This window comes from Lepidothrix coronata, unplaced genomic scaffold (genome assembly GCF_001604755.1).
Source record: "Lepidothrix coronata isolate B3197 unplaced genomic scaffold, Lepidothrix_coronata-1.0 Scaffold41, whole genome shotgun sequence".
NCBI classification, from domain to species: domain Eukaryota; kingdom Metazoa; phylum Chordata; class Aves; order Passeriformes; family Pipridae; genus Lepidothrix; species Lepidothrix coronata.
In genome coordinates, this window is record NW_016690221.1 from 6,128,072 (window position 1) to 6,140,352 (window position 12,281).

Below are 12,281 nucleotides of genomic sequence, written 5' to 3' on the forward strand. Positions count from 1 at the left end.
TCCCTGTTAGAGCAGCTTTAGGAGTCTGACAAAGCTTGGGCCGGTTGGGATTTAGCTGCATAGGTCTGGGCACAGAGAGGCAAAACCTCTGAAACAGGCCTAGATAGAGAGCTATTAAATTTATATTGGAATTTTTAATTCCTGAAAGCCCTTACATAGGACAGCTTTTTCTGCCTCTAGAGATTAGAGACACACTTTCAAAGTGAAACATTAAGGTGCCCAGTGGAAGAAGGCGCTTGCAGTGGCCGTGGCTTGGTAAAAAACCTCAGACTGGCTGTGAAACTTCATTTCCATTATCGGCTACCGAAGGACGAGCAACTGTTCTAGTTATACCACAAAACCTTTTATTTTCATTATTGCAACTACGTTCTGCGTGTTGGACCACATTTTATTTTATGTTGTGTCCCACAGTTTTTGTACCTTTTTTATTTTTATTTTTTCGAAAAACGACCGTTTCCGAGCTTTCACCTCGCACAGCACCCGTGCCAGCGCAGGACAGGTTATCCCCGCTTCTCTCGCCCCTCCCGTGCCCGGTGTCCCTTCCCGCCCCACAGGGCTCAGCCCGGGCGGGCGGGGGCGGCGCGGCTGCCGCGGGCTGTGGGGTCGCGATGAGGGTCGGCGAAGGGCTCCGTGCCGGGGGACACCGTGAGGAGCCCGTGAGGGCCCCCGGGCTGGCCGCGCTCCCCACACCCCGGGCCGTGTTTACCTTCCGGGGCGCGGGCGGGTTCCGGGGCGGGCGGTCGCTGCCGGCCCGGCCGTGGCTGAGCGGGAGAGCGGCGGCCCCGGCGGACGGAGCCCCGCGGGCACCATGAGCGGTGAGTGGGGCGGGCCGGGCCCTCCGCCCCCGGGGGAGGGCACAGCCCGGGGGTCCCCGGCCAGGCGTGGTCCTGCCCCGGTCCCCCGTTCTCCCCGTGCTGAGGCACCGAGCGCTTCGGTCTCTCATCACCACACCCCGCTCCTCATTCCCGCTCCCCCAAGTACCCCCGAAGTGCTGGTTTACCTCGTTTTAAACCCCAAGTGCTGCCCTTGAGCGTGGCTTTACTGGCTCACAGCACAAGTGATGCTGGGCTCGGTGTTGCCTCAACTGTGCAAGATCACGGGGAATACTCCCGAGAAAATACATGACCAAGAAAAACGGAAATAATAAAAATTAACAGAATGAACTCAGGATCAAGCAGGCGATGGGAGAGGTGAAAAGCATAACCATGACCAGTGGAGAAAGTGGTGCCTTCTGGTGTTCGGGGTGTGCTGATTGTGTCTCCAGCTCAGTCCTGGCGAGGATGTGTCGGGTCTGGATGTGGGAATTTCTGCCCTCCGTGTTCGGGGAAAGCGGTGCGGGGGATGTGCCGAATCCCGAGGGGTCTGAGGTGTTTGTCAAAGGAAGTTCTTAGAAGCTTTGCCTGAGAATTGTGACCTATAAACTCCAGAACTGGAGGATGTAGAACCACATGAATGGGTCAGCATAAAGAGTTGTGAGGGAGAATGAAATTTTAATGGATTTCTCTTGTAAATGTAAAGGATAAGTGGTAGTTACTGAATATGTATTAAAGCACATTGGCGGGGTTTGTTTGGGGCTTCTTAAGAAGTAAATACTTGGGTGGGTCTCCTTGTACAACTTCAGTAATGGAAGTTGCAGTCAACAGTCTGCACCTGAAAATGAGATTGCTTGTTTATCCCCCACCCTGAGTTAATATGTGGTGAGGTTTGTTGCCTATAAGGCTGTAAGAAAATACTGAGGAGTTAACTGGAGTAACTAAATGCCACATTGCAGTAATTTCTGAAAATGAAATAAAAAATAAAACTGCTTCAGTTGTATTTTTCTCTGTTTTGTTCTGAACTTTGTGGTAAGAAGAAAACAGTAGGGTTTTTTTATGGAAGAGATGAGGCAAAAAAAGAGATTATTTTTGGGAAACCTGTTAATTAGTCTTGTGAAAAATGCAAGTAACAGGGAAATCTTTCAAACCATGGGAAAACAAAGTTTCTCAAATGTTTCAGATCTTGACACAATATAGACTAAACCCTATATGAAATCTGTAAGAGTAATTGTTTTCATAAGGAAAACCTCAGCTCTTCAATGGTGAATTCAGGCCGGGACTACCCTTGTGCAAATTTGTGCAAATCAGAGCCTAAATCTTCCTAGGAGACTCACCTTTGGAAGCTCTGTTTGGATTCTGTGACTCAAAAGGCAAGGTAGCACCTCTTGTGGCCTAAAGCTTCAACATGTAGCTATTTTTAATACCTTTACTCTTGTTTTTTTTAAGACAATGAAGAGATACAGGTTTATGAGGAGAAAACATTTAATTACTTAAAACAGAATAATGCCTAAGGTTATTAATTAACATTAACACTAGTACTTCAGTTACATGGTGACCTAGCCAAGTGTAGCCCCTGCCAAGACTTATATGACTTTCCCAACAGTTTTGATTAGACAGTGAGATAACAAAAAACCCTACTGATGTTGCACTTTGCCAAACATTACTGTTATACAACACTGTGCAGAATTTTCTCAGAATAATACAAATGAAACAGTTCAGAACAAAGAAGTATCTATCATGCTTGTTTCAGATAAAGGAGATAGCTAATGTTAACATCAGTTTTAATCATGACCTTCTTTTAGCAGCTGTAACAGCACTGTCTGCACTTATTTCCTTGGCCAGTTTTAGCCCTTGAAAGTAAAAGAGGTGTTCTAAAATATAGATAGAAGAACCTCTTTTCCTAGTGGCTATAATTAAGTTTAATGTTTATTTTTTTAGCTACAGTGCATTTCTAGTGGATGTGAAGGTAACTTCCTGTTTATTTAAGCATTACTTAAATATTACTAATACTTAAATATTACTAATGCTACTTATTAATTGCATAGTCATATTTTATTGTACAAGTGCTGAATAGGCTAAACTTTAAAGGGAAGTAACACAAGGAAACTAGACTTCTGTGCTTGTCAAGATTTATGGGTGTTGTCAGTTGTTTAGCAACAGTTTCAGAAAACTTAAAAAGGCACCTAATTGAGGATGAGGCAGTAGAATCATAATAATGTAGTATCAGGTGGCATTTAAATTAAGTCTGTGTTTGTTTTATCTTAAACTTGTACCCTCAGAACCTGTACTAGAGCAAGCAAAAGGGATTGCAGTCTGAAATTTTGCATACAAGACTTAAATACAAGTAGTGTTTTAAGAGCAAGCTGAGATTTATTTTTTTAACTTATATGCTACGTGTGGTGCTGAAGAGCTTTAGCTATAAAAAATCGGATGAAAATCCTTCTTTCCTTTACTTGCATGTCAGTTCTCTGCTGCTTTGGGTGTGGATGTTTGTGTCAGGGTATGGAGAGAAGTTTGTTTCAAAAATAGGAAAGCATGACCTTGAACAACAGAAAATAAGGAGGGTCACAGAGGCAGGTGCAGCACCTGAGCCTATTTTAAACCCTTTTAAACTGAATAGATGTTGGTGGGAGGAGTCTCTTTAAGTTTCTTAGCTTTTGCAACCTTAGGCTTATGTTTTCACAATTATTTTTAGACTCATGTAGGAACTTCCTTTTTTTGTTGCTATAGTCTAAATGCAGCCTTTTTTTGAGTAATGCTGTTTTTGTGCATTCTCTGTTTTGTATTTGTATGTGTGTTACTGCAGTTTTTACCACTATTCTGAATCAGGAGAAGGGTATTTTGGTCAGTTTGGAATACACTTAGACTTTAAATCAGCTGGAGGTAATCACACTTAATTGCTGCTCTTGTCTGAAAATACACTTTTTTGTTTCCTAAAGGCTTAGTTTAGAAAATGAAGATGTAAAAGGGTAAAATCTTAGAGTTAGTACAGATTTATTTTTACCTTCCACCTGAAACAAAAACATTGCTAAATAGTACTACATTTTCTAGGCTTATTACAAAGAAAAATATATCCTGTGTTCAAAAAAACACACAACTTAATCTTTCAGTTTTAAAAAAAAAGTTAGACTTTGTGAATATTCTTTTTCTTCTGTCTGCAGAACTTCTGCTAAGCACAGCACTAGAAGAATTTAAGATGTGCATTGAAGAGAAACCTCGGCCATCACTCAGTATAGACTTTATAGTATTATGTGGCCTTATAGCCTTGTTAATGGTGGAGGTGATTTGAAATGCTTGTGACATTATTGGATGTAATCACGTGTAGTCCTGATTGTTATTAGTGCAAATTTGTGACCATAATGAAGACAAAATGCACAGTGCATTCAGTCTGTGTAGATTTAGGGCTGTTTGATATCACAGGCTTTAGTGTTTCAGAACATCAATTAGTGTAGTGAAAATCTGTAGGTTTTCTGTATTTATGCATTTTTTATATTGATCACAGTTTGAAATCTAGTTGCAAACCATTTCTGTGTTACCAAATAGATACAAAGAGTCTGAAGAGGTGTGAACTTAAAAACTAACATGTATTGCATTTGGAAGTCAAACTTAGCTCACATACCAATATTTTCATTTGAAAGATGTTTTTCAGGTCATGAAATTATTAATTACAGGCATTTGTTCTGATGTAGTCTCAAGAAAAGTTGTGTTATGCCTGTTCTTGCAGGTATGTGGGTAGCATAAGATGTAAAAGTAATGAGTTTTGAAGAAAATCTATAGGTTTGTGTACATTCAATGTCACTGCACATGAGGGGTTGTACTAAAAGCTGGGATAGTTTTATTTTACAGTTCTGTGATTTATTATAAGACATATAAATGCAGAGGCATGTATGCATCTCCATTTTTGGCAATGCATGCTTGCTAAAAAGACTGAATATAATTTAATAAATTATAATCTCTGAAGGAGCACAAAGTGGAATGGTAGGGATTATATGAATTTAACCTTATCTCTGCAGTGGCATAGCTGGCATAGTTGTTAGGAAGCTAAAACCTGGTTGGTGTGGAGTTTGTTCTGGAGTCCTTTGCTGCCTCTGAACATTGTTTGTGTGCACCGGAGTGCTTGACTAACAGACCTGAACCTCACACATCACATGCCTGCCCAGATTGAGTCAGAGTTCAAAACTGGAAGTATAACTTCTAGAAAACACACTGCAATCAGCTAAATAAGCCTTGTGAAGCTTAGTTAGTGAGCAGCTACGTTTGCGTGTTTTTCTTGTTTTCCTTCTTCTGTCGTACCTTGGGGGTTTTCTTCTCCTAATCCCATATTTAATGAATATACATGGACTATGAGTTATATTAATGTATTTATAGACAAATTAACATGAATATATATTCAAACATTATAATAATATAATATATATTAATATATTATATGAGTATATATATTTAAACAAAGACAGAGCCATTTCAGTAGGACAAATTCTGTCCTGTCCTGGTTTAGGAGCAAACTGTTTTGAATGGTATTATGAAAATAGGAAATTCTGGGATTTGGACATCGGTGTCAGATAGCAAGAGGAAGAGACACATATCTTTGATGTCATCTCTCTTTACTAAAGGGCTTATTGTGTGGTGTTTGATTTTCAGTGTCTGGAGGAACTTGCTCATGCAGAGTTTTGATAATTGGCTTTCAGTCTATACATGTATTGACTGTATGTTCTTTAAGAGGGAAAGGATAATAATGACCCTAATTCTAGAGAGTTCACAGAGGTTTCTGATAGATATTTTGAACTTAAGCTCAGAATAAAAACGTTATAGAGGTAATATAGGTTAATTAAAGAATAAATTTTACATATATTCATGGGACTTTATAAAGGATATTCCAACAAGCAAAGTATTATGCTATTTGTTGTTGAAATGCTTGAGAAGTTAAAGATTGTCTTGCATAGTTGCTTGAATAGTAAGAAACTAGATTCTATAAGTGTTAATCAGGAAGAACTCTGCTGGTAGCTAAATTTTAAGGGATTGACTGTAACAGTTAGAAAGTTCACCTGACTTAAAACTCTTTCTGCAGTGAGGTTGTTTGACAGTAAGAAGATATTCCTGCTGTTTCCTGCTCATTTTCCATTCTTTTTCTTGTTCTACTAAGCTGGTAGTTGTCCCAGTATGAGTGAATACTTGTGTGGTTGTGTGAGCTCCATCATACACCTAATCCAACCTACCAGAAAAAAAAAAAATCTCAAACTGTGTTAGTTCTAGGCTTGCACTGTGTCCCCAGAGGTGGTTGGTTGTGCTGTGCATCAGCTTGCACAGTTATACTGTATTTGGTATTACTGCAATATATGTTATATCATGAAACCAAAATCTTACTAAAATAAGACTCTAGATGATATTTGAAACAGTATTCCTGCTATACCAGCATATTGTATACATATATAACAGCATGTTATAGAAAGGCTACTTGAAACCTCAAAACAGAGTTTATACTGCATCCTTTTACTTAGAGAAAATACATTAGGTAATTTAATGGAATAATTGGCATGGGAAGAAAGTTTTCAGGGCCCTTGTGTTGGCCCAAACATATTTTACAGAGCCTATTTATTTTAAAATGATATAATTTCATTGAATTTCAGGTTCACAGAACAATGACACTAAAAGACAGTTTCTTCTAGAACGGCTGCTGGATGCAGTTAAACAGGTGAGAAATCCAATACACATTTCTGTAGTATCCTTGCTCAGAGTTGTCAGAACTGGCAGGAACTGTCTTTGCTCTTTTTCCTTCTCTTTAACAAGCGGGAGGAATAAGAAGAAAAGGAGAGAGAGAGAAGAAATCTTGGCTTTTACATGATACTAAATATTTTTTTTTCTGCTAACAAACAACTATTATGAAGTATTTGTTTAAAATTCTTGTTCCTGACAGATTATACTTGTAATGTATATACTTGAAGTATATATAATACTATAGAATATATGCTGTGAACATATATATTTGTAATACTGATAAGACTGAACTAAATTGAAGTGTACTGCAAAGGCTAACCTGGTGAACATTTTAGAGTAGAAGCTTTTTTTCTTTGCAGTAGTTTTTTAGTGAATGGTTAAAATACATGTAAAGGTACGATTTGTTTATTTATGTCTGTATTTTGCATCAACATGAAGTTCAGCAAGTAGAATTTCATACACTGGATTCAATTTAAGAGGGCTTGTGAGGGAAAAGAATGCCTCAGGAGTAAGCCAATGATATGTTTTATAAAGAACAGTTCTTCTGTAATTGTAGTACTGGGCTGAATAAGAGAAATGTTTGGTTTTGTGGGTTTTACATTTTACATTTAAAACCCCAGAGTAGTAGTTTCCACTCAATTTTCAATTTAGTGAAGGACCTGCAGGTGTGTTGCTCTGACTAGCAAGGATAGATTTGATCTGCAAGAGTAGCCCGTTAGTGGAACATGATGCTGTAGAGCACTTTTTGGTTTCAGGCTGTATTTGCCAATGCTTTACTTTGCGCTGCTTCCTTTTTTTGTTAGGATTTGGTTTCTTATATGGAAGAAATTCAGAAAATTAAATTTTTTTCAGTGTAACAAAAATTTCATAAAACTTCTTAAACTTGGTTTCTTGCAGTGTCAAATACGGTTTGGAGGAAGAAAAGAAATTGCTTCAGACTCTGATAGCAGGTAAAATAGTCTTAAGAAACTTTTGACATGCTTAGATTATGCGTCATAATGACATAAAACATGGCACAGAATACTTGATACATTATATTACATGAAATGTAGGTGTTCTGAAGCTGACATAACATGGCTAACAACCACTCCAGCAGGTGAGGATGATTTCTCAAATTGATTGCCAGTTCTGAATGTAATCTGTGCCCCAGCTTTCGATCATCATGGTGAGACTGTGGGTATAAGTAGATTATCCTGCCTGCAAATAATGAGATTAGTGCATAGAAGGGGTCTTTCACTGTTTATGAGATAATGCTTCATTTTACATTCCCTATTCAGAGATCTGGAATAAACTTGCTGTATAGAAACGTGGTTGATTGGTTTTTTTTCCCTATGATTTCTTTAAAAATTCTGTTGCAGAGTGACTTGTTTGTGTGCTCAGTTTGAAGCTGTGTTGCAGCACGGCCTGAGGAGGAGCCGAGGACTGGCATTAACAGCAGCAGCAATCAAACAGGCAGCAGGTTTCTCCAGTAAAACTGAAACAGGTAAATTGGTAATTGTAACTATTTGAAGTAGTTGATATGTTCAGTCAAGTGGTATAATTTCTAACAGGAGTTTTAAGCATTGCTTAAACTGCAGGCTGTAGGTAGGATACTTCATTCTTGGCAGGGTGTTGTAGCAGTGAAAATGATTATTGCTTTCTTATCTAGTTTAACTTTCATACCAAGTTTCTCTAGAAATTTTTGGTGTGAGGCAACTTCTTAACAGTTAAATGATGTGTAGTGGCAAGTTTATTTTGAATTCTGGTAGGGATAAATGTTGTGTAATTGTGCTGTTAAGTTTTTACAACGTTTTCATTCTTAACCTTTTCTTACTCCACTTTTTAACTGACATATTCTATTGCATCAGATGTGTTTAACTTCTAAGTATTGATGTAATTTTAGAAAGGAAACTTATATTACTTGTAACTAAAATAAAGACAAAATGCACATTGCATTCAGACTGTGTAAATTTAGGGCTCTGTTGTTTTAGTAGTTTTTTTATTGCTTTTCCACATTTAAAGAAAATATTCCTTTATTTTTCTCTTCGCTTTGATGTTTCTCTTGTTTTTTTAATAAAAACTATATGAAGATATTAATCAGTTTTGTTGTGAAATTTGACTTTCAGTATTTTTTTCCTTAATCAGGCTACACATAATGGAAAGAGCTTCTTTTTGACTTTTGAAACTCTGTCAAGTGTAACATATTACACTTGTAAACCCACAGAGTGGAGTTTTGGGGTTTGGTGGGGTTTTTTAAAATATATTCAGTGGTGCTGGAATTGTTAATACACTTTGATCTGCAGTTATAACTTCCAGTGACACCAGACAACTGCATATAATGGATATTACGTTAACACAAAATGTGTAGTTTGATATAATGGTGTTTTTAAATTGCTTCAGCAATGGACTTGTTCCCTGTGGCAGACAGGGTGAAATGTTGAGACTTGTGTGCTCACCTTCCTGCTAATGGGTTAGAGCCTCCAGGCTGGGCTTTTTTTGGGAGCTAAAGTAGCCATGCTCTTAAAGAAATTGGTGAGTTCTCCATGTTTGCCTCTTTTACTTAGTAATGGGCAAGAACCTGACACTTTGCTGGTGCTAAATGAACAAGTGAGGCAAATTCAGCTGTTTACACTGTCTTTACAGATTTTTCAGCTCTTCACTGGGCTTTTTTTCCCCTTGTGTGTATTTGTAATTGGGGATTGGATATTCTGTGGTCTCCTTCAGACTCTGGGTGGTTTCCATCTCTTCAGCAGGCAGTGGTTTGGTTATCTGCAATTGCTTTGGTGCAGGGAATGTGCTTCCCTCTTCCACTCTCTCTGGCTTAGGCAAACAGTGTGTCTTTTAATTTGAAGACAATTCTTATGATTTCTCTCCTGTCTGTTGCTAAGGTCGAGGGTGTATGAAATTTTTGATCCTGTGTGTTAGTGGTCAGAAGTACAAAGATACATCTCTGATTCTTGGGAGTTTAGTAACAATTTAGCTACATGTTCTTGTGTATGTGTGTCTTAGCTGGGGCTTGGCAGTGAGGTGGAGGAAGAGGAGAAAGTCGGGAAGGTTATCTATGGTTGGGGAATGGAAGGAGGAAGAAAACATCATTTTTAGTCCTGAGGAAGCTTAAGCAATGTGTGGAAGGTCAAGAACAAAAACATGGCTGCTTTGCAGCAAATAGAATGGTGTACAGTGACTTTTTTTTTGTTTTTAATGGAATTGAAGGCTCCCTTGCGTTTATCTTTACAAATTATGGTGTTGGGTTGGTATGGTTTTGCTTTTTGTTTTTTTTTCCTTTTCCCTGAAAGCAGTTGCAAAGTATTTCTATATTTATATCACTTTCAGGCACATGAGTCTGGTATGATTTATATCCCACTCTGTCTAGCATAATCACAGGTGTCATCTTTTTTTTTTTTTTAGCACAGTGGGATACTGCTGTTTAGGCTATAAATTCAGGCTTTGACAATTGAAAAATAAAATTGTTCAGCAGTGGTTTTTGTTTGAAATTTACAGATCCTTCATGACAAGCTGTACTTAATGAATGCCAAACTACACCATATTGTAATCATTTTAAGTTTTACAGATGAATTATCTGGGTTTTTTTGTTGTTTTCACCCTGAGAAAATGGTAAGAGGTAAATTGTGATAAATATGTCCCTAAAATATGTTCTTACTCTGTTAGAAATGGGAATATGCAAAATACCTGGTGTTTTGTTGTACATTTACAATTACTGATGTAGATTTTTTGTTACCTCCAACTGAGAAATTCGAGGCAACTGCAAAAAAACTTTTTATCAGTATTTGGTGACAGGGCAAGGAAAGTGTTTTAGTGGAAAGAGGTATTGTTGCCTTTTAAATGCAACACTTTTGTTTTTTAAAGTAACATGACTTTGTCATTTGCATGTCAGTGAATTCTATAGCTACCCTTTCCTTTGGATGTAGCTCCTAACATTTCACAATCAACAGTAACATAGAGTTCCAAAGAATTTTTTTTTCTTTGCTTGATATATTCTCAGCTGAACACCTGAACCTGTCCTATGGATGAAATAGTTGCTTAAATGTGTTTTTTATGTAAAAGCATGAGATTGAATCCTTTAGTTTGTGTGTTTGGCTTTTTCAATGAAGTTAAAAGTTCCAAGTGCTTAAATAACCTGAGTCCAGTAGAAATAAATAACCTATTTAACAGAAGGGTTGCACCAAAATGGTAAATGATTCACCTCTGTCCAAAGTATAGGTAGCAAAGTTACCTGTTGGTTTTATAAATTTGCATGTAAATGCATTCAGGTATGAGTTTAGCAGTTTTCTTGGTTGGGTTATGATTAATAATAAGTTATTATTCAATTGCAGAGCCAGTGTTCTGGTACTATGTGAAGGAGGTTCTGAACAGACACGAGCTGCAGCGCTTTTACTCTCTGAGGGCCATCACCTCGGATATTGGCAGAGGCCGGGCCTGGCTGCGCTGTGCACTGAACGAACATTCCCTGGAAAGATACGTTCACATGCTGCTGGCAGACAAGAATCGACTCAGGTGCTGCATCTGATATCTTTGTAAGGCAGGAAATGTGTTGAAAAATGAAGTACTGAGAGTAAAAAAACCCCAGACAACCAACCAAAAGCCATGGCTGTAATAATGCACCCTCTTCATTGCTGTGCTGGTCAAACTGCTTCACCTGATTCTTTTGTTAATTTTTTAAATTTTTTGCAGCCATTAAGAGAGTGGCTTGTGCCTATGCCAACATGTGACCTGAAACTGGCTTCATTCTACCCCATGAGAATCTATGCTTGTATCCTCACCTTCATTTCCATCCTATTTCCTAACTCTCTTCCCTGTTCTTTCAACAGTTTTCCTCACTGAGACATTGGCACCATGCTTTGAGGTGCCCCTCTCATTCCATTAAAATTGCAGCCTTGAGCTGACCAGTTCATCAGTGGCAGTTGCCTGTTGCCTTTTGGAGGTGCTCATGGTGTAATTGCAAAGCTGCAGCAGTGAAATAGTGGGGAGCTGCTACCGCAGAGCCCTTGGCAGTGGTTTGCTAACAGCTCCTGAACCTTTTGTTACAGTTACTGAGGATAACTTCCATTGCGAAATCCTGAAGTACTTTGGAGGTGCAAAATGCACTTAAGTTCACAGAGTCCTACCTTTCTCCTCATACATCTTAGCTCCTGTTCTTTTTGAAAATTTGAGGTGTTCTCCTTGTTTTATCAGTAACTGTTGAGCTTGATCAAGTCCGGTGGATCCAGCAGAAAGCCATTCTTTCCATTTGCATTGATTAATGGATTAATGGATAAGGTTATTGCCAGAACTGAGTTTGTTAATTCCTCCGTTTAATTTTTATTTTGTTCCAGTCTTCTGTAGCTTTCTTCCAATATAAAATCAAACGAAGACAAATGAAACGATAAGGAAAATCTGAAAACCATTGTGAGGAAATTAGTGACTTGAATTGTTGTGTCACTAATTACTCTTGTGCTTTTAGCAATACTTGCTCAGTATCAGGATTATCAGCACAGTCTGCACTGTAATGCTATTTCTAAAAAGGCTTATTCCAGAATCCATTGGTGTAATCTTACTTATTTTTTGGAGTTTTCTTGTTTTTCAGAAGTGGAATATATACTCAGTATAGGACTACATATTCTTTTTTTTTCCTCTCAAATTATAGTGTCTTCTATGAAGACTGGTCTTTTATGATGGATGAAGAACGTTCCAGTATGATCCCTACAATGGCAGCTGGTAAAACTTTCTGTTAAATATTACTGTTCTTGGAAAACTATTGCCTTTTGGGATGTT

The 12,281-nt window shown here is 38.2% G+C and overlaps 1 protein-coding gene across 3 annotated transcripts in view; it reads left to right on the forward strand.

The window, feature by feature from the left end:
* The first annotated feature begins 740 nt into the window (after positions 1 to 740).
* Positions 741 to 12,281, forward strand: part of SNX29 (sorting nexin 29) — a 71,812-nt gene continuing 60,271 nt past the window's right edge. For 2 of the 3 annotated variants that reach the window (XM_017813467.1, XM_017813469.1), the window contains exons 1-6: positions 747 to 815; positions 6,443 to 6,507; positions 7,428 to 7,480; positions 7,889 to 8,013; positions 10,844 to 11,024; positions 12,154 to 12,224. In XM_017813467.1, the coding sequence (XP_017668956.1) occupies positions 809 to 815; positions 6,443 to 6,507; positions 7,428 to 7,480; positions 7,889 to 8,013; positions 10,844 to 11,024; positions 12,154 to 12,224 (502 nt within the window). In that variant the 5' untranslated portion in view covers positions 747 to 808. Of the gene's footprint in view, positions 816 to 6,442; positions 6,508 to 7,427; positions 7,481 to 7,888; positions 8,014 to 10,843; positions 11,025 to 12,153; positions 12,225 to 12,281 lie in introns of all 3 variants that reach the window. The other variant, XM_017813468.1, reaches the window with a different exon arrangement.